This window comes from Quercus lobata, chromosome 8 (assembly GCF_001633185.2).
Source record: "Quercus lobata isolate SW786 chromosome 8, ValleyOak3.0 Primary Assembly, whole genome shotgun sequence".
NCBI lineage: Eukaryota > Viridiplantae > Streptophyta > Magnoliopsida > Fagales > Fagaceae > Quercus > Quercus lobata.
Genome location: NC_044911.1, coordinates 7,063,511 through 7,089,672, shown reverse-complemented (window position 1 = coordinate 7,089,672; position 26,162 = coordinate 7,063,511). Strand labels below are relative to the sequence as shown.

The 26,162-nt window shown below is 34.3% G+C and overlaps 2 protein-coding genes and 1 long non-coding RNA gene across 3 annotated transcripts; 1 reads left to right on the top strand and 2 right to left on the bottom strand.

Annotated features, from left to right (window-relative positions):
- Window positions 1-3,778: 3,778 nt before the first annotated feature.
- On the bottom strand, window positions 3,779-7,349 carry LOC115956244. Its single transcript, XM_031074677.1, is given in 3 exon segments — window positions 3,779-3,910; window positions 4,036-4,229; window positions 7,298-7,349. Coding segments are annotated over 3 exon segments (378 nt in total).
- LOC115958451 lies at window positions 7,064-8,352 on the bottom strand. Its single transcript, XR_004084536.1, has 2 exons — window positions 8,067-8,352; window positions 7,064-7,614 (listed from the first exon to the last, which is right to left on the bottom strand). It is a non-coding gene; the product is annotated as an uncharacterized LOC115958451 (long non-coding RNA).
- Window positions 8,353-11,770: 3,418 nt separating this feature from the next.
- LOC115957277 (adenylyltransferase and sulfurtransferase MOCS3) lies at window positions 11,771-16,282 on the top strand. The gene is made up of 7 exons (XM_031075488.1): window positions 11,771-12,464; window positions 12,567-12,645; window positions 13,302-13,340; window positions 13,521-13,629; window positions 14,052-14,170; window positions 15,391-15,507; window positions 15,660-16,282. The coding sequence occupies exons 1-7, from the start codon at window positions 11,923-11,925 to the stop codon at window positions 16,041-16,043; spliced, it is 1,389 nt and encodes a 462-aa protein (XP_030931348.1). The 5' UTR covers window positions 11,771-11,922; the 3' UTR covers window positions 16,044-16,282.
- The last annotated feature ends 9,880 nt before the right edge of the window (window positions 16,283-26,162 follow it).

The following is a 26,162-nucleotide window of genomic DNA, read 5'->3' as shown; positions in this document are numbered from 1 at the left end:
CAATTTTGAGGGCTTCAAGGATGATGACGAGTCCGATATTGATGAGAAAGATAAGGTCCTCGGTTTTGATTTTTTGCCTACTTATAAAACGATGATGTACCCTTTCTCCATACAAAGGTCATGCATTTTTGCTACCTCTAGCTTTGACCACTTGGCACACCTCTCAGGCTACTAATCTCCATCGCCAAATATTGAGCAATTGAAAAAATAAATAAATAAAATTTGTGTCTGCCCTGTTTGTGTATTAAAGTAGTGGAAATTATTGTTGGTGGTTGTAAGTGCTTGGGTGGCCTTGTGTGAGTTTGAGGGTTGTCTCTAATTTCTCTTCTATGTTTTCTAGACTTTTGAAAGTGGGTGTGTGTTGGGAATTAATGATGAGCTACTTGGGTGTTGGTATAAGTCCTGGGAATGTCCTAGTGTCTCATAACATAAGCGTGAAGGTAGTTGATAGGAGAGTGAGGGTGGCAGAGTTGGTGTTAAGGTGTGTGATCTGTGGCCTTGGAGTTCTTGGACAACATTGACGACAATTTCAGGGGCCCTTAGATGTTTTTTTTTTTACAATTTTTTTTCTTTTAATTTCGAAATTAAAAAATTAAAAAAAAATAAAAAAAGGAAAACGACATCGTTTCAGTGACATTAGCGGCAGTCCATAACTGGGGTTTAACAAAATCCTACATTGACAAAAATTGAAATTTAGAGGATTGATTGACAAAACTAAAAGTTAGAGGACTGAAATGAAAAAAAAAAAGAAAAAGGTGAAAGTTAAAGAGTCAGTTTTACATTTTTGCCTAATTTTTATTTAGTAAATTTCCATACATCAAATCCGCGTGTCCCACTCACTACCTTTTTTTTTTTTCCTTCACTTTTTCCTCATCCACCCGTTTCTTCCCCCATTCCTATCAAATGTCTTTTCTTTTCCTCCACTCACTATCTTGTCTCTTCTTTAGGTCTTCTTCCTCACCCAAAATGCAGTTCTTCTTCTTCACCCAAAAGACAAGAAGAAAGAAATATATTACACCAAAAAAAAAAAAAAAAGGAGAGAAGAAGCCACGACTACTGAAGAAGAATCACGTAATAGAAGAAGAAGCCTATAGCAATAGTGGGTTTATGGGTTTATGTTGGAATTGAAGAATGTTAAATAAATTATTAGCAACGCGATGTGTTATACCATGTTATATATACTAGAGAGGATGTGGAAGAGGAAACATAGAATAGGGAACATTAAGAACACGAGGGTTACGTGGTTCAGCCTTAACGGCCTACATCCATAGAGGAATCCCTTAAGAGCTACATCTTTATTGTGTAAGAGTGTAGTACAATAACCTGTGTTACAATGAACCCTAACATAAGTATATATAGGCGACTAAACCCTAAACTACTAGTACAAGCAGGAGTGGGCTTGGATCTATTACATTGGACTAATATGTCTAATATATCTCTAATACCCTCCCTCAAACTCAAGGCGAAAGCTCAATGAAGGATTAAGGTTAGATAAGTATGAGAATATCACTTGGAGATGCCTTGAAGAATGCCTTTGAAGAAACCACAATGAAGAATGTGCCAATTGACCAATTTCGAAGTTTCAAATAAAGAACGGAGTCCAAAATCAAAATCTACGTGAAAAATTGAGCAATATAGGTCCTTTCAGAAATTTTTGACTTTTGGTCAAAGGTCAATGCAAAAAGTCAAAGTCAACAGATACTAGTCCAGGTTTTCGGGTCGGGTCACAGATTAGGCAGTAGAGCCGCTGACATCATCCTATGATGTGTCACTGGCGTGGCCTAGGGCGTGAGTGGCATGTTGACGTGGAATGAGGACGTCACCTGACGACATCAGCATAAGATTTTCGGTGCGTGACGGCGTGTATCGGTGCATGGTGGCGAGACAAATACTCAGGCAGCATGTGTGACGTCGTTTGATCACCAGATTCTCAGGCCAAGTAGATCGGGGGATGACAAGGCCTTTTTGGCGGCGAGTGTGGCTGAGATCCAAGCTAGGAGTCAAGAACCTTCGGCGGTGCGTGTGAGAGTTCCAAGAGTTGTTGTCTGTGAGTGGGGGTACATGCGGCTGCCATTGGAGGTCGGGTTCCTGGGTTTTGGTCGCGATATGCCGTGGAGCACGTATGTCTTGTTGGTTTTATCAAGCAAAGGCTTGATGTGCATATCTGATAGGGAGAGGCACGAATTGCTTAGGCTTGAGGATCTGGACACAGTAGTGAGCCATGGCAGCTATGAGATGTCGTGGTGTCTAGATTCAGCAAAGAAGCATGTGTGACTTCTGATGGTGGTGTGCACGTGATATTCTTCTTTACTTGCTAGAGATGTTTTGTTTGATGCCAAGAACGAAGTTTGGCTCTGATACCATGTTAAATAAATTATTAGCAACGCGATGTATTATACCATGTTGTATATGCTAGAATAGATGCGGAAGGGAAAGTATAGAATAGGAAAATTAAGAACACGAGGGTTACGTGGTTCAGCCTTGACGACCTATATCCACGGAGGAATCCCTTAAGAGCTACATCTTTATTGTGTAAGAGTGTAATACAATAACCTGTGTTACAATGAACCCTAACATAAGTATATATAAGCGACTAAATCCTAGACTACTAGTACAAGCAAGAGTAGGTTTGAGCCCCTAACATAAGTATATATAAGCGACTAAATCCTAGACTACTAGTACAAGCAAGAGTAGGTTTGAGCCTATTATATTGGGCTAATATGTCTAATATATCTCTAACAAAGAAGAAGCTTGTAGCAGTAGAAGAAGAATCATGGTTTTTTTTTTTTTTTTTTTTTTTTTTTTAATAGAGATCTTGGTAAAATTGGGATTTCAAAATAAAAATAAGAGTAGTTTAGGGATAATGCTAAAAATGACCAACGGTACATTTCAAACTTATTTGCGTTTTCAGTAAAGCTCCAAGATCCGTTTTCAAAACGCGATACTCTTTTGTATTTGGAAAAGCTGTATTTTGATAATGTGCGTTGGCAATAATTTACCAAACACACATTTTAGATTTTGGGCTTAGAAACGCGCGTTTTGGGCTCTAAAAGTGTAAACAAACGCACACTTAAGCTGCTTGACTTTGATCAGCTGTCAATTCATTAAGACAGACATACCAAGGCCCTGTATGAAAATTGTGAGTGGAATTCTGATACTGAAGCAAAAAAACGTAGAAGGCAGAGTCTCCCCATGATATAGTTACTATAAATAGAACGCAAATGGATGGATTGAAAAGATGGCAAAAAAAAAAATTTACAATCTAGCTAAATTACGTGGTATATGAAAGCTTCAACTCATTTTGTACAAACAAGGTTCAGTCTGTCTCCCAGCCATAATGAACAGTTTAAGAACCACCCAACAGTTTAAGAATAGCCCAAAAAATCTATCAACATATAGGAAAAAAAAAAAAAAACAGACACATATAAGATATATGATTTTTGGAATTAAAAATCGCAATCCACATACTTGCTGCTTCTTAAAAAAAGAACTCCATATAATGACACCTATTTTATAAATGACTTTTCATAGTGGAGATAGAATATCAAAGGCAATACACAGTGCATGAGAATTAAATGCCATATTGAACCTTTTGTATGCATAATGCCATAAACAGCAATTCATAAATCACATGCTTATGACTCCAAAGTAGGATAAAACGATATTATAGGGTTTACTAAAAGATGCAAATGATGCAACTGAGTTATTTATTAGAATTTGGAACCAAAAGCCATACGAAAACATTGAACAACTAACCTATGAAGAATGTTGGTGGCTGCTAAGAAGAATCAGTTGCAAGACCCGGGAGATGATTTACAACCAATGGGGGACACAACGCTCGATGGTTTGCCTCTTTCTGTTTGCGAGCCTTATACATCTCTTTTGTCTCAACTACAACCAATCTTTTCACCTTGAAATGGAACACAACACAACAACAATTTATTCCACAATGAACATAACCTACAAACCATATACAAAAAAACATGACAAAATAAAATGATTTCATTGCCAAACTAACTAAAAAAACACACCTGCTCAGTGTAGCATTCCCCTAAAAGTGGGCATGTTCCAGCGCATGACAGTGCGATTGCATTTGCGGAGACACAATGCCTCTAAAGTGCGGCGGTGAAGCCTCCTAGTGCCTGGAATTCCCCTCACAAGGGTTATATACACATTGGGGCTCCATTCAATTCGGGCACATGCTTTGAAAGCTTTGAAAGCATTCGTTTCTATCCACTAACACTGCCTAGTTGTAGCAACAACAAACACATTAACTAACTAACCTTTCTTCTTAACAGAAAAGAAAACATAAAAATGGAAATAATTGCTTCAAGAAGTGCATAAAACTTTTGGTACCAATATTTGATCAAACAGTAAGAGAAATTCTTGAGGGATTAATGAAACCAAAGAAATATGAAACAGCTAAGTATACCTATAAGGCAATGCAATTAAGCTGTAAACTAGTAGCCGGAGCTTTCAATTTCTAAGTCTCTAAGAAATTCCAACGCAGAAGTGGGGAAATGAAATCGCAGAAAAGAAAATTCTTCAATGAATGGGCCAATTTTTTTTTTTTTTTTTTTTTAATTTTGTGTGTGTGTGTAAACTAAATAGAAACATGAAAAATGAACATTTCAATAAATAGAAAGAAAGAAAGAAAAACTAAACGAGTGATGCTGGATTTTTCAGCACACACACCTTTAGGAGTTCCTAGGAGCTGATGATATACAAAGCAAATATTGGCAAGAAGGTTAAACGACGTCGTCTCTTGGTTCAGATATGGCCAGAGGGGTTTTCCTTTTTCTTTTTTTCTTTTTTTAATATAAATATATATATATTTTAATCATGTCGTTTTAAAATTATTGATAATGTGGATTAAACTATGAAATATAAATCCATCATGTGTTTAAATGGATAACACTGCCAAAATGGTTTAATTTGTTATAAAACTAATGACTTAATATATATATATATATATATATATAGGAATCATTGGTACTTGAAAGCAAAGTAGTCTAGCAGTCAGGAATCCTAATATGTATATAAAACCTTACAATGATAATGCGAATGTGACATAGATATTGCAGTGATATAGTATGATGTTGCAAATGGATAGTAGTGATGATGACAAGGAATGGTAATCTAATACTATATATATAAGAGTAGAAATCTTTTCTTGCAATTAATGAGGTGCTGCCACATAGGAAAAAAGGAAAAAAGACTCATCTAAAAGTCTGCCACCTTCACAATTAAAAAGCAATAAGTTATATTCTTTCACAATCTTAATCCTGTTTAATGGCTTGTTAATGATAATGGCAAACAGATCGTCTTGTTGATGCTAATGATAATAACAATGGGTTGTAATGGTGGCAATGGAACCATCGACAACAATATGACATTATTGAAAGTGTTTGCAGTGGCAAAGATGCAACAATGATAGTGGTAATATTGTAAAAAGTAACATAGTAGCAATGATGACGACAATAATACTTGTAATAATGTGAAAAGTAAAATAACTTCTTTAATGAATTGACACTTAGAAATTAAGCATTGGATCTTTATTTATTCATTATTTTGCATTATATGAATAGAAACGAATAAACAACCGACTATGCTGGATTTTCCAGCGTACATACCCACGCATGGGGGGAAGTAGGAGTTCCGGGGAGCTCAGCTTATACAAGAGCAAATATGAGAGGCCTTGGGCAGGAAGGTTAAACAACGTCATCATTTTTTGGTTCAAAATTATGGGCCTAGGTGGGCTCAAAGAGTTTCATTTTAAAGCCCAATTTTGTTGTCAAAACTCAAAAGTGAAAGAAAAAAGTCTGCGTTCTTTTTTTCTTTTTCATTTTTTTAACAAAAAAAACTTAATGCTTTGAACATAACCTTTTCCGAAATAAATTTTATAATTGTTGATGTCTTTAAATGTGAGTGGTGAACCTCCAGACACAATAGACATTTAAAATTGAAGGGTCAAATCATTAATATCAATCCAGGGAGATACTTCAAGTGATTTAAATCATAATTTGATCTTCAGTCCTATTCAAAGTGCAAATAGTATGGTATGTGTTGAGTTCCAACCATTGGGATCACATTGGCGGTCCCCAAGGTTCGAAGTCAAGGCTTACTCCATGCAGGACCTTAAGCACTGGACCATGGACCATGAATTTGAGTGGTTGATGGACCATGAATTTGAGCTGTGGAACAAAAAAATCCATGATTGTACCCAAAAAAATTCCCCTTTGGAAAGGGATGATTCATAAGCATCCCAAAATAATAATAGTTGATGATTACTTCTAAACAACAACCATATACAATTCACCTCGAAATGAGTATATTCAATTTCAATGATCGTAACAAGAGGTGGGTTTCGATTAACTCAACTATAAAATTTATATGATAAAGTATATTATTGTAAGAAGAAATATTTAAAATCTATCTAAATAAGAGGGGAAATTTTAATGGATTTAACTCATAATATCATGAAAATTATGAAATATTAAAAAAAAAAAAAAAAAAAAAAAACACATTGTCATATGATAATAATAAACTTAAGGGCATTACATTTTTCACAACTACTAACATATCTTACTATGATTAATGCATAATACTTACTAATTACTATGATTACTTAGTGCGGTGGTCACTCCACAAGTATAAATGCTTGTGGAGTGTTGGGGTCAATAGTTGGGGTTCAAGTTTCTAGGAGAGAATTTCATATATATATATATATACACTTAAATTAGGCTAGAGTATAAATTTTATCTTGTAAAAAAAAAAAAGGGCTAACATTGACCTAAACCAACAGAGATTATGTGGAAATCTATCACTATAATTTCCTTAACATTGACTATGCCTTACCACATTTTTCTTGTGTTTCATCACCAAAAAAACATCCTGTACCCTTTGTCTTAGTGTTAGATTCCACAATGATTGATTCTTCTGCCATTTGATTCATTCCTTTCCTAAAAATTTCTTGCCACGCAAGAGAGAGTAATAAACACCTACCTTACCCCTTTGATACCAAAATTTCTAAGCGAAGAATACTAATCATGGAAAAATAAAATTAAATCAATACATGATTTATTGCAGAGCTCAATTACGTAAATTGCATAAGAAAACTGTCTTGACTTTGAAGACGTGAAACACTTGCTGCCTTATTTTCAAACTCTACACAATTATCTTATTTTTATACAGGATGACAGGTAATTATTAAGTATTCCTGAAGTACAATGACATGATACTTTGTTCTCTTATATTCATAATGAATTCTACTAATTAAACTTATTATAAGATTTACCATGAATATAACAGAACGGATGAATGTAATAGGACGGAGTGTCATACTCCATGATTATCTAATAACTTTCCCTTCAAATCAGATATATATGTAGCCAGTAGCTAGCCGATCAGCTAGGCCTTGTTGGAAAATGCTTTGTCACACAAAGTAACCTCTTCCTTACCATCATATACCTTTTCAGCAACTTGACTAGCCACTCCTTGCTGGGCCTTCCTCAGCTTCTCCTCAGCCATTTTTTTGAATTGTCTAGCGGTTGAAGGTGCCCTCTCTTGTATTATTTCACGAGGATCGTTGTGCTTGCTTGCTTGGGCATAACTCTGAAAACGTTAATCAGACCAAAACACAATGAGCAACAACACTTTCTAACACCTTTAAGTTTGATTAATGATTTTTAGAAATCAAATTATGAGAGCATGGAAAATTCACCAACAGGTTTTGTTTTTTTTTTTTTTTTTTTTGAGATTACTTGGATGATGATCTTTACTTAAGAACTTGGGATCCATCATATTCTGGCAGTCTTGACTAATAGACTTGAATGATCCAGAATGGCAAGTCATGGAAGTAGTGGACAGACATATATAGAACAACAGACAAAAATACTAGACACTACCTCTTCTTGAATTCAAATTCTACCCCATCTTGCTTCATACATTTTACGCAAAGCACAAAAGGCATAGGAAATCAATAGCTACCCTAATAAGCATAAGAAGTACTCCTTCATCAAAGGCCAAAAATTGACCAAAGACAAGTAAGTGATAATAGTAGTTACCTTGATGGGCAGGTAGACACATGCTCTCAAGTGCTTGGCCAGGAATGGCCTCAAGGAAGTGTTGAAGGGGAAGAGATGGCCACTCATATTGGTTACCAAGCTAGATGTGCAGTACAGACTCAGAGAATAACAAAGTTGGTTCTATAATTAGTTAATTACAATTGATGAAGAGTGAAGAAAGTGAATATTAGTGCAGAGATGATGCAGTACACGTGTTTTCATGAGCTAGGATATCACTAGAAACGTGGTGGTGTCGCATAGATTTGCCATTTCAAAATTGGCATGCAATTGTTGCTAGGTTACATGTCTTTTTTATATGAGAAAAATGAGTAGAATGTGAGGATGCTCTTTTCCTTTGGGGCCCCTCAATAGACACTTTCTATTCTTCGCGTCTCTTCGGAAATTCCAAGAGCTATACAAACTGCAATAAGATACCCAAAAAGAAGAAATACAGACTAGCTTGTCGACACATTTGAGAAAAACAAATACCCTTTGGGAAAGTAAACGGACAGTTTCAACTTTCAAGTATAGCCAACAAAGTTAATACACCACTAAAAACAGTTTTGGTCATATAAAATAGAATGGCGTAGGAAAATAGGATAATAAACACAAATGCTTTCTGGTAGCCCTATTTAAAAACAGTTTTGGTCATATAAAATACAAAAATTGGTAAGTTTTCACTATCCATTTTCCATTGAAAACGAAGATAATATTTTTTTATATTTTTCTGTAATAGGTAATATAGAAAAGAAAAAAAGAGTCAAAAGCTAAATTACTTTTTTATCCTAAAAAAATTCTATTAAAATTATGATTTACTTTTTAGAAAATGGCTTTTACTTAAAAAAAAAATTGAAAAACAATTCTATCCCGTTCAAAACAAAATAATTTGGCAAATTATTTTTACAAAACAATTTTGTGAAATTTATTCCCACAATTTTAGGTAAACTACAAAGTATATTCCTAAAATTTGAGATTGCACCTTAAAGTTTACCTCCATTAGTAAAAGCAACTCCTCCGTGAGGAGTCTAAATCTTCTATCTCATGTATTGTGCCTCACTCCATACTCCACCAATAATATTTAGACAGCTGGCCTTTTTCTTTTGGTGAGATAATGCCTCTTTTTTTTATCTAAAGATAACGCCTTTAAGGTTAGGGAAATAGAAAATCAGTTGAGATAAATCTCATGTGATTAACTTTTTGATTTTTGTCCGTCGCTTTTTGTTTTTTGTTCTGGTTTTGTTTCTTCTATCTGTGGTCTAATCGTATTCCTTCCTTACTGCACATATCCAACCAATTTATGGGCTTAAACTCCACCATTTATTGAGACAAATCCGACCTTATCTCAATTGAAGCACAAAACCAAAACATATTAGTCCAAGCATTCTCAATAGATAGCCATCAACTAAGTCATACTTATCTGATAATGTTTGATAAAATAATGAAATTTGAAATTTAAATAAAATGTTATCTGTATATTCAAATCAAATTGTAATCTCTACAATAATATATATATATATATATATATATATATTTATATACAAGTAGACATGGCAAAACGGGTCAGAATTTTCTGATCTGACCAGAAAAATACTTGACCCAAATCCGATTTTTTTAACTCGAAGCAAAAACGGGTTGATCCGTGACCCGACTCATGTTTTTTGCAGGTCAACCCGACCCGACCCATGACCCGACCCGAACCCGAACCATTTTTTTAAAACTTTTTTTTTTGGGTAAAAAAAATAGTGAAATTAAAACAATATTGGTTTAATTGTTTATTGTAAGTTTTAAGGAAACAATTGGTACGTTTACATAACTGCATGCAAATTAATTGAAAGATAAATGGTTGAGCATTCTGTAATGAGTAAAGATTTTTAGATATCAAATGACAAAGTACATGTCAAGATAATCTGGTTACAATAGAGTTAAAAATAGATTTAAAATTATAGACATGTGTGAGACACATTCACAAGTGTGAAAATTGTAAAGCCAAAGTATCAAATTAGCATAAATTATGAATGCTTAGACCTATTTTTTAACAATTTATGTTCAAAATAAACAGCTTTTCAAAATAAATTATGATATTTCCTAAAGCGTGTGTTGCTTAATAATGATATGATATTTATAAAAGATACCATGTATAAATAAGCAATCAAACTTTAATGTATATCTCATTGAAATATAGTGCCAACCACAATTGATAATAGATTATAAAATTAATTTTCAAGATTGTAACTTTCTTTTATGCTTTTATTCTTTATCAAATGAGTTATCCAACAAGTCATTTGTAATTTTGTTTTGTATTTTGGAATGTTGATATTGTGTATAAATAAAACTTGTGTATTTGTTTTACTTATCTTTATGTTATTTTGTTTTAAATAGCAATGTTAGGATTTGTATAATTTTAAAATTATTGAATAAATATTAATAAGTTTATCTGAGTTCATTCTTGATATAAGTGATGAATTCAAAATAATGCATTTTACATTAAGTTATTTGTTGCATAACTTTCCAAATGGCAAATACATGTTGTTTTCTTTATAATAATAAAAAAAAAAAAAATTTTAAAAAATCATATGAAAAATACAGGTCAACCCAATCCAACCTGACTCGACCTATAACCCAATTGACTCAAATCTATTTTTAACCCGCTTAAAATGACTTGTTTTTGACCTGTGACTCGTTTGACCCGCAACCTGATTGACCCGACCTGAACCCGACCCGCCCGTTTTGTCATGTCTATATACAAGAAAGCAAGCTTCCCATCCCTAAACTCATTCAAGAATTTCAACAAACATGTATAATACAAAATCTAGCAACCCCAAATATTTACTGAATACAACCTTTACAAGAAAGAGAAACTTTTTTTCTTTCCACGTGTTTCCTAATGGAACAAAAATCAAGCACCATTATCACCATAAATAAGTCACTATATTTCTCTCCACACTTTACTCCCACATCAAACCCTAAAAATGTTCGATAACGAAAAAACTCGGAAAAGTTCTTTTCCACAAACCAATAGAAGCATAAATTGTTTTTGAAAGTACGTGCGAAAGATTCGAAGAGAGGGAGAGTTGGTGATTGGTAGTTCGTAGAGAGAGGCTGATGTATCTGTATCTAGTGAGTAATAAGGATGGAGATGAACACTTCAGATAATGAAGATATAGAATTGAGAGAACCCCCAGAAGAAAGCGACGTTATCTCACTAACAAGTTAAATGCATTATATCAGATAAAAAAGATGCGTTACTCAAATAAAAAAGAGGTGTTATCTCACTAAAAAAAAGAGGTCAGTTGTCCAAATATTATTAATGAAATATGAAGTGGAGCACAACACATAAGACAGAAGATTTGAACTCCTCCGCAAGTCATCTACATCGCCAATAAGTGAATTGTGATTCACTTGTGTCCGATGTGTATTTTTATTTATTTATTAAGAATTTCATCATATCATATAAATAAAGATAAATGATATGTCTATAACATTTTTACAACAAATTCTAAGTGACAAGTTGTTACTAGTTGTTATTGTTGGGGCAAAAAAGTAATCTTAGCGTTAGTTTGAAATTTGAACCAATAATAACTAACCACCTGTGATTTGTTGTAAAAATATTGTAAACATAACATCTCTCCTAAATAAATAAACAAAAACAAAAGCTATTTAACAAATGTGACCCTCTGTTCAGTCAAACCCTGACGTGGCCACTCAACAGTCCACCTTTGCATCAATGTACAAAAGAGTCAAAACCCTCCAAAACTCTCTCTCTCTCAAGTTAGGGTTTTTACGATTCTTCTTCCCGTAAAACCCACGCACACTTCCACGGAACCGGATCCTCTCCACCGACAACCCGAACCCGAAAATGGAACCCAACGGCCATGACGAAGCCTCTCGGATCCTCCACGAGCTCCAATCCCTCAAAGCCACAAAATCCGACATAGACCGCCGAATCTCCGCCCTCGAATCCCAGCTCCGCCACCTCAATCTCCAAAACGGCACCGTCGTCAAAACCTCCGCCCTCCCGAATCCAATCACAGCCGCCCATCACGATCTCACCCCGGAGATGATCCACCGGTACAGCCGCCACCTCTTGCTCCCGTCGTTCGGAGTCAAAGCCCAGTCAAACCTCATCAACTCCTCCATCCTCGTCGTCGGAGCCGGCGGATTAGGCTCCCCGGCCCTCCTCTACCTCGCCGCTTGCGGCGCTGGCCGATTAGGCATTGTGGACCACGACGTCGTCGAGCTCAACAATATGCACAGGCAGGTCATTCACACCGAGGCCTTCATTGGTCAACCCAAAGTGAAATCCGCCGCTACGACTTGTCGTTCTATCAACTCCTCCGTTCAAATCGTCGAGCACCACGAAGCTTTGCGCACTTCCAATGCCTTAGAAATCTTCAACCAGTATCCTCTATATTATTTCTTTGCTCAAATTCAAAGTGTTTCATTTAATTATATTGTTGAAATGTTAGTATCTGATTTCCGTGACTGGTAACATTTGGAAAGATATGATGTGATAGTGGATGCGACAGACAATGCTCCTAGCCGTTACATGATCAGTGATTGCTGTGTTCTGTTAGGAAAGGTAAATTAAGCTTGATGTAATGTTGTTATTGGATAAAATTTACATAAATGCATTGAATTTTATTGTTCTTGGAAAAGATAATAGTGTGTTGTACTTCATTGGTCAATGCAATCATGTGTTTGGTTTTAATTGGGAACTTAAATGTACTAAGGAATGATTTAGCAAAAAAAAAAAAAATGTACTAAGGAATGATACCTAAGCTTTACTATAAGGATAAATTGCCTGGCCTGTTAGGGTTGGATTACCCTGTAACTGACTCTGGTGGGTGGGGTCAGTTGCTTGTAGGAGTTTGATTAACAGTGAGGATTGTTGTACGGTGCAACTAATCTGAGTGAAGTTTTTCTACGTCATCAAAGCCAGTTTGGAGGAAAATTCCTCCAATCTGCTACATGGCGATTCATAATGCCAATAAGGCAATAACCAGCAGCCTTTATTTTTAGTCACATGACCTATTTAATGGGTCGTGTCTACTTGTTGAAATATTTGATAAGACACATGATTTAGTGCACATGGATGATTTTATGAATCACTACATGATGGTTTAAGGGAAATTCCTCAAAACCAGTTTGGAAGAAAACTTTGTCTTAGAGGGACTGATTTTGTGTGTGTGTTTTTCTGCATTCAAGTACTAATTGCCTCCATGTTTATGAATGCAGCCTCTTGTATCTGGTGCTGCTCTGGGATTGGAAGGGCAGGTATGCACTGCAGAAAGAAGTCATATTTTTCTCTAACATAAAAATCATGCGAAGTTTTAAGTAATAAAAATTATTCAAATTTTTATACTAGGTTATCTTTTCTACTTTAAATATAAATTTCAGCATGAATCATATTGTTAAAATTCCAAGAATAACTACATGATCAAACTCATTGTATAGCTCACAGTTTACAATTATAATGGCGGTCCATGCTATCGATGCCTATTTCCAACTCCACCTCCAACAGCAGCGTGTCAAAGATGTGCTGACAGTGGTGTCTTAGGAGTAGGTAAGCTAATGAATTACTGTATTCTACCAAGTGAATTTCTTATTACTAGTCTACAATTCTGTCTACAATGTCATCAAAATTTGAGTTTGTAGGTGGAACTCTATTTCTTTGTTATGCCCTGTCCTAAATGTAGAAAAAATTATAGTGTAAAACTTTATTGGATGCTTGTAAGGATTGAAACTCAAATTATTAGCTTGATACATCCACATGGGGGTACTGCTATAAAACCTGGATAAAAATGGGGAAAGAATTAAAAATAAGAATAATGAGCAAGTTTTTAAGATGAGGAAACTGTTGTAACACTAGGAGCCTCCTTGCTATTCATTTGACACTTAATTGATTCTAATTCTGTATTTATTTTTATTAATTTCTAAGTAGTTGAACTCTGCTCTGTTTCTTACATTCTGTTTATTAATTTTCAGTACCTGGTATCATTGGCTGTCTCCAAGCACTTGAGGCTATCAAAATTGCAAGTGTGGTTGGTGAACCACTCTCAGGACGGATGCTTCTATTTGATGCATTAGCAGCAAGAATACGTATTGTGTGTATCATGTTCTCCTTTAATAGTTCCTTCCAGTGGTTTACATTTTTCCTGTGAGCTCAGATTGAAGTCTAAATCTTGTCTTAGAAAATGAAGTGTTGTTAGGTGAGACAAGACCTTTTTAAGGATCAGAGAAGATAGGCAACCATTTGAGCAATTCTTAATATGGAGATGGCTGGACCAAATGTTATATTATCAAAGGATAAAAAGTATTTGTTTAATAAGTGACTAACTTGTAAAAAAACATTAAAAATTTGTAGACCTAGCTGGACTTGCATTAAACACGTGTCAAAGGTTGGGGGCCTGTTTCAGTAGTGACTTCATTCAACAGATGTCAAAATCAACTAGTAGTTCTGTTTGCTCTGCTGCTTATACCTCTAACCCCATTTCCTGCCCTCACCAGCCCCATAATATTTCTCTCTCCTTACATTAGAGTTTACCATCATTTTGATCTTTTGTAGTTAGAACACCTTACCTAGAGCCTCTAGGCTAGAGGACATTGATAAGATGTGGGTTTTTTCCCCTCCTGTTTTTAGCTTTTGCAAGGCATCTTAATGTGATATACTCTTACTGTCTCAACTATTTATATTAGCGGCTTGTAGTGGTCGGAATTTATAACTGGCACTTCTAGAGTGTCATCTTGATAACAACATCAGGTGTTTCTTGATAACATTTATGTTATTAAGAAGACATTTATTTTAGAGCAGTTATTATTAGAATCAGATTTTCTTTGGTATGATGGGAGTTGGTCTAGGTTAGGCCCTTAACCATTTTTTTCATATATAATATAAGTAATAGAAATTTTATTGAAGATGAAAAATACTCTATGTTCCTGATGATGCAAAGTATCTCAAAAATTTACAAGATCAAATATAAGATCTAAAAGAGTGTTGGATTTCAAAAATGGAAGTACAATGTTTAAAACTCCATGCCTAACTTATCAAAAAAAAAAAATTCCATGCCTGAGACCAGTCAAACAAAGTACGGATCAGCGAGGGATTTAAATTGATCAAAAGGTCTCACAACATCCTCAAATGCATGACCATTTCGTTCCTTCCTTTAACCCTTTTAAGTGGGCTGAGTTTGCTCTCATCATGATGTACTTAGTTTATTGCTTTATTGATTGTGTATATTCATATTAATAGATATTGGACATTTTGTGTTTATATTTTGAGCTTTGGCATTTATATATACATATTCATTTCTGACCTACGTTGCAGGTAAAGATTAGAGGAAGGTCACCACAGTGTGAAGCTTGTGGAGAAAATGCAACATTCACCCAGCAGCAATTTCGAGAGTTTGATTATGAGAAGTTTACTCAGTCTCCACTGACTCCAGTAATTACACTTTCTGTCTCTTCTGTTTTCTATTGATAATTGTAATTGGATGAGTAGGTTGCTTAAACTGTTAGTGTATATGTTTTGGCTTGTTTGCAATTTGATTTCTCTCTCATTTGACTACGAAATATGATATTTGAAACTTGCTGCAGTCACCTTTGAAGTTAAAGCTGCTTCCATCAGATTCCAGAATAAGCAGTAAAGAGTATCATGATAGGGTTGCTAATGGGGAAGCACATGTATTGGTCGATGTCCGACCAGCTCACCACTTTAAGATTGTTTCTCTTCCCAAGTCCTTGAACATCCCACTCCCGAGTTTGGAGGCTAGATTGCCTGAAATTTCTTCAGCTTTGAAGGAAGAAGAAGAGCGAAATGGAAGTTTGAGTGCCAAACTATATGTAATTTGTAGGAGGGGGAATGATTCTCAGAGGGCTGTTCAGAATCTGCACAAGTTGGGTTTCACCTCAGCCAGGGATATTGTTGGGGGTCTGGAGTCCTGGGCCCATGATGTGGATTCCAACTTCCCTACCTATTAGCGGGCATGCTCATGGTGGGCTGTCTTTAATGTAAACTTTTCTTTCTGGTTGTAGTTGTTTCTACATATATCTTTTTCTGTTCTTTTTTGGTCCAAATTTCTATATATTTGTTACTGACTTATTGTCAATGTCCCATAAACGAACAAAAAAGAAAATTACACTGGCAGTAGCTGTATTATTAACTAAAATAGTCTTTGTCGCTAATGTTAGAAATCTTACACTATTGTACCCTCTCTCTCTCTCTCTCTCAATGTGCCTGCATGTGGCATGGAAATGGATTAACTATTTTTCGGTGTTTTGGTGTGTACCAGAATTCATAATAGACAGCCAATCTGAACCAATGTTGCAGTCCTGGGCCCAGATTTTTTTTTTCTTTGCAAAGCTTGGAATAACCTTTTGTTTGATCCATGTTTATGTGAGCAAAGTTACTAGCCAACAGCTACTGATAAGATTACACCCAGAAAGGGGATAGGTTAGGCTTTAGCTATGAAAAACTTGTGCCCAAAGTTGTCCGTTTAGTCTGATGAAAAATGCTTAGAATTATTATCAATTTTGCAGCTGCCTCGATCATTTTTGGGAATGAGAAGTCGCAGGAATGTTACAAAAAAAATGTCATATCGCATCTTCCTTGTTATGAAATAGATAAATTTTGAACCATGTTCTTCATTTTGCCAGTCTAGGCAAGTGGTAACTTAAGTCAACTTGCCTGGCTGTTCACTTTTAACGTGGCCTTTGCAATTTAGGCTTGTGGTAATTTTGTTTTACACACCCTCAAAAACAACTGAAATCGTAATTTAAGTCACAATTTTAGTTGTTTTTGGAAAAATGTGTAAAACAATTTGTGTGCTACAAGTTTAACCCGTTTGTTTAAATAAATTTTTTTCCACAATTAAAATGAAACAACTTATGGGTTTTTTTATTTATTTATTTATTTATTATTATTATACTATATATAGAGGAAAATAAAAGGAAAAAAAGGGAGAGAGAAGGGGGTGTTTGGGGGGGGGGGGGGGGGGTTGCTGTTGGGGGTAGGAACTCAACTATTTTCAAATCATATTGAAGTAGCAAAGTGTGTTTGGCATAAAATTACTCACATAGAAATTACTAGTGGAATTACTTTTATTATTACACCAATCATAACAAGTCACATTAATAGTTGTGAAAAAAAAAAAATATTCTAGATTTATTATTGAAAGAAATACCAACTAGGGCCAGCAAGCGGCAACTTACTTGGTCACAAACTGATGAGTTGAACAGTGCAATTGAGACGTAAAATGGCATAGAATGGATCTTGTCATAATGGCATCTTGGCATAGAATTGAGACGTAAAATGGCATAGAATGGATCTTGAAATTCAAAGTAAAGAATTGGGATTTTGGTAAAGAGGAATGAAATAATTACCACTGCAAATTTGTTCTCCTTTGCAAGTAGGAGCTATTGACCAATCAATGAAGGAAAAAAAAAATCTAATATGAGAATTGTGTTATAGAGGGGAAGAGAAACAAGGAGAAAAGAGAGAAGAGAGACAGTTAAAGAGAGAGATCTATGGGAAGAGGAGAAACCAAAATTAGTGACAGTGAGGATATGAGGAGAGAAAAAGCAAAGGGAAGAGAGAAACAGCGAGAAAACTTACCATGAGAGAGAGAAGGCGCCAAAAAATTATGTTTCTCATAGCTATAGACGAAGATAATATTTATAAGAGATGCAACACGTGAAAGAAAGATTGTTTTCCAAAAATTTTTTTTGAAAAACAACCTATAGAAAATAAGCCTTATTTTTATTAGAGTTTTCCGTTGACCAAAGATAGTTTTCCATTGACCAGGTTTTTTTTGTACTACCAAACACTGGAAAATATGGAAAAATATCTTTACAGACGATTTTCCAGCGAAACAAACAGAGCGTAATAAATAAATAAATAAATAGTGCAACTCTACACATTCTCTAACTCATTAAATCCAACTCACCATGAACAACCTTACACATTTTTTAACTCATTAAATCCAACTCACCATTAATTTATCCTTTTTCCAATTCTCAACTCTTTATTTTCCCATTCAAAACCGTTTCACTCTTTTGCAATTCAAACCCTTCAATTGCCACTCCTATGATTAACTATGTTATTTTTAGCACTATAAATTTACAGTTGCTCTCTCTACCTCTACAAAAGTTGCCAAAGTGGCATCAAATTTGGAAAGTCCCTTTGAGGTTTGTTCTTTGCCTTCTTATTTTTTCTTTTCCCCTAACTTTAGTTTTTCCATTGGATTTCTAAAGCTTGTGGATGATATTTTTTTTTGTGGCTTGCCGACAATGTGATCTCTTTGGGGCTATGGGTGGCTAGGATTGGTTTGTCAGTTATGAGAAGGGTTTTCAAGAATTAGAAATCTCTACAACAACTTCTTACTTCATATTCATGTTGTACAATTTTTATTTTATATTTGTGTTTTACCTGTTCAATTTGTTTATCTTTGACATTTTATTTTTCTCACATTTGTCATATGTTTAACTCTATGTAAAAAAAGGAAGAAAAGAAAACCAAAGTTTAATGTATTTACCTATGATTGTTTTGAAACAATAACAAAGTATACGTTGTAATTACACTCCAATTACTGGTTTCATATTTTTTTTGACTCAGTGGTTCTTTTTTGTTGTGGAACCTTTCTCAATTTCTATTTGGCTTCAACAAATATTATTTGATGAGTCCATAAAAACTATTAAGGTCATCCATCTTAATGGACGATCATTGCATCATTAATAGGCCATCAAAGATGGATGAGTAACTGCCCAACACATTCAATAATGACCATCAAAGGCCTTAAACTCTCTCATCAAGACAAAGAATGTTACAATTAGGGTAATAATCGCCCTCATTTATGTCCAATAGCTACCTAAGTCACCTATAAAATGGACAATCTGCCTATTTGCTAAGGTACGTCAAAAAACTATTACAAAATGCTCTCTACATACAAAAGATATGGGCCGATACTAACTTGAGCATCGGAGGCTCCCCCATCGGGCACAACCTGGTGGTCTCTTCAATTAGTTCCTCCTTTATTTTGCAGGTCCTACAAGATAGTCAAGAGCTCCGGATTGGACAACTGACGATTTTGGCTTCATCAGTTTGGCGCCGTTTGTGGGAAAAGATTAGCCATTAACCTCTTCCTATGACAAAGGGTTACTCAATTCAATCCAAAGTTATAAAATACTAAATTGCTGCACTCATCCAAAGTAGCAACAAAAAATGCGTAGCCGTGAATTAGATAGACTCTATGGAGTTGAGTTTCGATGAAGATGTTATGGTCCAAAGGGACAAAATTTCCAAATACCCGTTTCGGGCAAACTAATTAGCATTTTGCCCTTCTTCCCAAACTAAATAGGGAAATGCCCCTCTTTTGAAACTCGACTTTTTCAAAATCAAGTTAAGCCCTATAGTGACGTTTTTAAGGACCTATAGTGACGTTTTTAAAGACATATAGTGGCGTTTTATAACTTGATATCCATGAAATCGAGTTATAGGCAATAAAATTGCCTATAACTCGATTTCATGGATATCAAGTTATAAAACGTCACTATAGGTCTTTAAAAACGTCACTATAGGTCCTTAAAAACGTCACTATAGGGTTCCAGAAATTTTTTATTTTTTTAACTCGATTTTGAGAAAATCGAGTTTTAAAAGATGGGCATTTCCCTAATTAGTTTAGGAAGAAGGGCAAAATGCTAATTAGTTTGGCTGAAAAGGGCAGAAGCCCATTTTGTCCTGGTCCAAAGTCCCAAAGTGGGCATACAATAATGAGGGAAGAGCGAAGAGGCTACCTCTCTCCAAAGAGCAAGGCCATGAATGAAGCAAATGGAGGAAGCAGTATTGGAAAGTAAGTACCCAAATTTTCTATTTACTTCGTGATTATCTTAAGTGCCTCCACAACGCATATATTGGCATGTTTAGGCTGTAATGGATCATTTATCCATCCATTATCCATGATTCATGCCCCTCATTAATTAACTCAAACAAAATTGCTTTGCTAAACTAAAATATAAGGCTATTCATAAACTAAATAGTGAAGCATATATTTAGTTAGAAAAGTGAAGAACATTTGGTGATATCTCATGTACGAGAGATGTACTTGTTCAAAAGGGGATGTAAATATTTGTACAATTGTGAGGCTTTAATTGTTATAGCCTACATAGATATATAATATATATGGTAAATAAAATGGATTAACCAATGGGGAGACCCACCGTTTCCTTTATAATATTCCTATTAGAGCCAAATTTTATGGCCTTGATATCCTATTTATGGCCATCAAAAATGTTTTATTACATTTCCTAATATAATCATATCATAACATCCTAGTTGATATGCACGCATTATGAATTTTCATATCACCACTTTTCTTTCCTAGTGTATCTTGCTAAGATAAGGAATAAAAGAAAAAAAAGAAAAAAAGGAGACATTGTTTTGGTTTCAAACTAAGATTCCTCAAATATCTTCTTTAAATGGTGAATAAGTTTCTGTGATGCCTATGCTCATGCACCATATGATATAATGCTTATGTTGTGTTTATCGGTCAAGGTTATGAATTTATGATATTCCAACATTTAAACATTGCTGTTAAGAACCATTTAAGGTAAAGACTCTCAACCTTTGTTTTTCTGCTAAATTTAAAGATATTAATTTTGAGTATTAAAGAAAAACGAAACCAAAATTTATCTCATAATTTTGGACATTAAAGAGGTGGAGTCAAATCTTACTGCCTTTCCAAATTTATAAACCCCAGGTTTAGGCATTAAAACCAAAAGTTATTTGGTTGCATTTTTAGAATTTTGAAATTTAATCTAAGGTTTTCAAAGAAAATAGTTAGTGAATTTCCTAATGGGCGTTAAGGATCCTCCTATGAATGCTCCTTGCGGCCTTCAGTCAAATAAATTAAATGTTATTTTTGTGATTGAAAAAATCGTAAATTTTATGCCAATCTATATAAAGATATTTAGAATCAATATCTTGAAATTTTCTACCATAGAACGAACAAAGTTTATTGTTCAAAATTTTCCATGTATATATACATGTTGCCTTGACTTTGAAAATAGAGCACGAAAATTGTTCCATTTATACACAAATCTCACCACACAGTTTCATGAAAACTTTGGTGGTATCTATATGTCTGTGCATCATACTTTCATAAATTGAGCCATAATTTTAATGCTCAGTACGAAATAAATTACATTTTATTTATGCACATACATATTTGTGTTACGTAAACACACTAAGGGATACTATGCTAAAGACCATGTCATGGACACATCAACATATACCGTCCCTAAGCCACAACAAAATTTTATACATTTGTTGTTAATAATATTTGTGAATTTCTTACTTGACAATGCTGCTCCAAGTCTAACACTTTGCACAGTAAAAGTAGTAGACTATTTACTGTACCTATATTCTTAAGTTCATAAGCTTTAGAATGAGAACTTGTCAAAAAGAAACAGCCAAGAAAAAGATCAAAAACTCTTAAGTGGAAAAGGGGAATACAACTAAAGATTGTGAAAATTCCTTTGACATCACAAATGGCAAATCAAGCCCTAGTAACTTTGAAGCCAATACCAACCGAACAAAGAAGAGCTCATTGAATAGGAATCAACTTAAAAGGATACCAAAAGTCCCACACACACATCCAAGTCACTTGTCATGTGCGCAAAGTGGCTCCAAGCAAAGCATGCATGTTCTAACATCCTTGCAAAGGTGGGCTCAGATATGCAATTTCTAAAAAAGTCTCCAAGGTGATAGGTAAATAAACCTTGCTCACTCTCTCTTGTTAACTTAATTTCCAAAACTTGATTGTAATGTGTGTAGCGTATATATCTTAAATTTAAGGCATCGCATAAGTTGCTAACTAAATGTGGGGGAAAAAAAAATCCAAGGAAATCATATACTTTCCTTTGGTCTAGCTCTATAATTACTGAGATTGTAAGAAATGTGAAGTCAAATTATTTTTAAAATATGCCCTGTTGATGCACTAAAAAGTGGAATCAAATATCATTATGGTTTTACTATAATAGTATAGTAGAACGTGATGAGTTGCATTATTTAACGATTTAACCCTTTTTATTCTTTAAATGTCTGCAACAGTTTGTTATTTTGAAAGTTAAATACTTATATGATTTAGTAAGGTCGGAATAGAGAAACTTGAGGTCTAGAATAAAAGATTTGCAACACCCTTTTTTTTAAATATTCATGACGGTTTCTCTAGTTCATATCTTACCAAATTATTGCACATGATATTACAATATCAAACACTTCTTTTCATCTTAAAATCATTTTTGATATATGTTGGGAAAGTTGAGATCCAAAATAATCAACATATTAGCTTTAACTTTGACACTTTAAAGAAGCATGTAGCCAATCTTCAGTCTTCACAAATCATACTATACATCTAGAATGCACTTCGTCAAATGACATCCATAATTGTATAGCATGCAATTGAATATTTGTATATTGTCATTCCTAACAAAATAAAGTTAGCACTATTGAAGTGACTTAAGTGTACAATTAAAGAAGAGAGAAGAGGAAATTGCTACTTTGAATAGCAATGACCATGGTCGTCAAAGCACTCCCAAAAAAAAAAAAATTCTTGAAAAGAGAAGAGCTCGTCATCTTAAAAAGTAAGAGCTTGTCAAGAAGATCCCAGCAATAAAAAGATTGAGGTATATGACAAAATAATATCGTCATTTAAGGTAACACATTTATCTCGGTCTCTTTTATATTCATCTATAAAAATTTACACCTAGTAAGGTTTCATGCAAAAATGTATGCATTACTAGACGAATAACAAAAGAGGTAAAACTCTAGAATTACAAGGAAATAAGAAAAAGGTTCACCTAGGCTATTGATAACTTATTATTTATATATAAATTATTCTAAAATTCTTGTTTAACCAAGTCTTGGCAAGTGCATGTGCAACTTAATGCAGATATCAACATGGCCTCAAGAAGGTCCAAAATGACATAGCGTTAAGGAATCTTTCCAACAAGTGACAAGATTCCTTAAATGGATGTAAGTCACTAAAAAATGGCCAAGTGATAAGATTCCACCAAAACGGATGTAAATCACTAACGAAGTCTAAGTGACAAGATTCCTTAAATAGATGTAAATCACAAAAAAATGGCCAAGTGGTAAGATTCCGCCAAGACGGATGTAAATCACTGACGAAGCTTAAGTGACAAGATTCCTTAAATGGATGTAAGTCTCCAAAAAAAATGGCTAAGTAATAAGATTCCGCCAAGACGGATGTAAATCACTGATGAAGCCTAAGTGACAAGATTCCTTAAATGGATGTAAGTCACCAAAAAATGGCTAAGTGATAAAATTCCACCAAGATGGATGTAAATAATTGATGAAGTCTAAGTGACAAGATTCCTTAAAAATGGATGTAAGTCACCTAAAAAAACAGGGACAAGATTCTGCTAGACCGATGTAAATCACTAAAAAGTCAAAATGACGAAGCTCTGTAACTAGATGTAAGCCACCTAAAAGTGGCTAAGTGACTAAATGACTAAATATGCTTAGACGAGTGGAAGTAGATAAGGATTCTCACGCAAACGCAAGTCACATGCAAATCAAGAATATCAAATGAGACAACCAAAAAAATGAATGAAAGAAGAAGCATCAAAGTGATAAAAAATGGTCATCCAAAGAAATCGCCTCACTCTTCAACAAGGCTAAAAAATGACCGTCCAAGGAAATTAGCTCACTTTCAAGATCAAGTTATGATCCCTCAAATGTCCAAAAAGACCTTCAAAACGTAGATACTAAGAAGTCGTCACAAAAATACTACCATTCTTGAAGAAGAAAGTAGTTGAAGATAAAGAAGTCCGAATCTAAACAAGTCAAGAATATTCCCAAAGCCTGACTAGCATAAAGCAAAATCAGACTTGGGAATGGGGGGTAGTTGATGAGTCCATAAAAATCGTTAAGGTCGTTTATCTTAATGGACAGTCATTGCATCATTAGTAGGCCATCAAAGATAGATGAGTAACTACCCAACACATTCAATAATGACCATCAAAGGCCTTAAACTCTCTCATCAAAACAAAGAACATTACAATTAGGATAATAATCACCCTCATTTATATCCAACAGCTACCTAAGTCACCTATAAAAGGGACAATCTGTCTATTTGCTAAGATACATCAAAAAACTATTACAAAATGCTCTCTAGATACGAAAGATATGGGCCGATACTAACTTGAGCATCGGAGGCTCCCCCATCGGGCTCAACCTGGTGGTCTCTTCGGTCAGTTCCTCCTTCATTTTGAAGGTACTACAAGATCGTCAAGAGCTCCAAATTGGATAAGTGACCCAACTGACGATTTTGGCTTCATCATTATGTTTAGCATAATTTTTCTTATTATGTGCAACACATAATAATTTGATCTTGCAGTCTCATCGATAATAAAAAATCTACCTCAAAAGTTTGGTCACGAGGAAATAGAAAATCTCAAAACATGATTAATTGGAGGTTTAATTTTTATCTGATTTTGATAATGCTAAATGTAGAATTTGGTTCTTGCAGGGTTTAGGATCATTGGCCTAGATACATGAGAGGACGCACCACTAATTCCTTACAAATTACTTCTCAATACAATTTCTTTCAAATTCATTAAAACTTCATGTACTAATTCTTGAATACCTATCATGGTAGAATATTCATGTGGTATTTTCTCAGATTTTGCTCGTGTGATACATGTTCCTTCTATTTCTCCAAGCAAAGCTCTTTGCACGGCAATGCCTATTGTATCGGCTTGACCTTTCATAAGTGGAGAAAATTCAATCAAGTGGATCCTTAATAATAATAAAAAAATATTAATTAATCAATATATAATTTTTTTTTAAATAAAATGAGTAGTTATTTAGTTTATAGAAGTCAAAGCCAAAATCCATAGAATGGATTTTGGCTTGGTAGCATTTGATAACATAAGATTTAATTGTAAAAATAATTATGCGGATCATTTTTTATTTTTTTGCCGACATTCCCGATTATTAATCAGTAAATAGAACCTATCCCATTTTTACAGTGTGATGGTTGGCTGTTCACGGATTAGCTATACCTACTATTTCTTTTTTGGGGTCAATATTAGCAATGCAATTCATACAACGATAAACCTAATTCAAATTATAGATCTATAACACAATCAAACCCGAACGAACAAAGTGCTGAATTGAATCATACCAAGCCGTATGCTTTGGAAGAAGCTTGTACAGTTTGGGAAGAGGTTTTGATTGATCAAAAAGAAGAATCCACTTCAACCGATATGCCCTTAGGCACGGCCATACATAACATAGAAATCACAATCCTACTACTTCTAATCCTGGGGTTTCTGTGCTTGAAAAAAAAAAAACTTGGGACGTATAGCTCAAATCATCGATCCGGTATTGGATGTAACTCCCCCCCCCCCCTCCTCCCCTCCCCTCGGAAAATGCCTAATATTTACAATGCTCTAGTAGTTAAGGGTCAAGATACTGCCTTAAATGGCCAAAGACATTTCTAAGGAACTTTTAGAGAAGAAAGAAAAAAAAAAATTTCAAAAGTTCCGGTATTATATATAGTATAGATATGTATAGACATTTTTTTTTTTTTTTATTCTTCATTAATTTCATGATTTAGTTATTAAAAAAAAAAACCAAAATAATAGAACAAAAATGGAAAATACTTTTAAAAATAGTTCAATTTTTAAGGAGAGCAAATTATTTTCAATAATTTTTTTAGAGAATAAATAATATAATATAGCATATTACAAAATAATTATATATTCCCACGCATCGCGTCGGTTTTCGACTAATAATTTCTAAAAGTTCAAGCATATTATCTATTTTTGTCATGCTATGTTGACAAGTGTAGTATTTTTGTCAACGTAGGAATTTTTTTTCTAAATAACAATAAATATTAAAAAATTTAGTTAATTGTCACGTTTCAAAACAATGTTGAAAACTAGCATCTCGAGTGTCTAAAACTCGAGTTCCAAGATAAAAATCGAGTTTTTAAGTCTCGATTTGTAAGTGGATTGCTTTAAAGTGGAAAAAAATTAAGCTGAAAATTGAGTTTTAAAGACTCAATTTCCATAAAT

Bases quoted from the DNA above. Each gene is read 5' to 3' on its own strand.
- LOC115957277 (XM_031075488.1), top strand. From the start codon at position 11,923: ATGGAACCCAACGGCCATGACGAAGCCTCTCGGATCCTCCACGAGCTC. The intron at 12,646-13,301 runs GTAAATTAAGCT...TTATGAATGCAG, and splicing joins GCTGTGTTCTGTTAGGAAAG to CCTCTTGTATCTGGTGCTGC. The intron at 13,341-13,520 runs GTATGCACTGCA...CTCATTGTATAG, and splicing joins CTCTGGGATTGGAAGGGCAG to CTCACAGTTTACAATTATAA.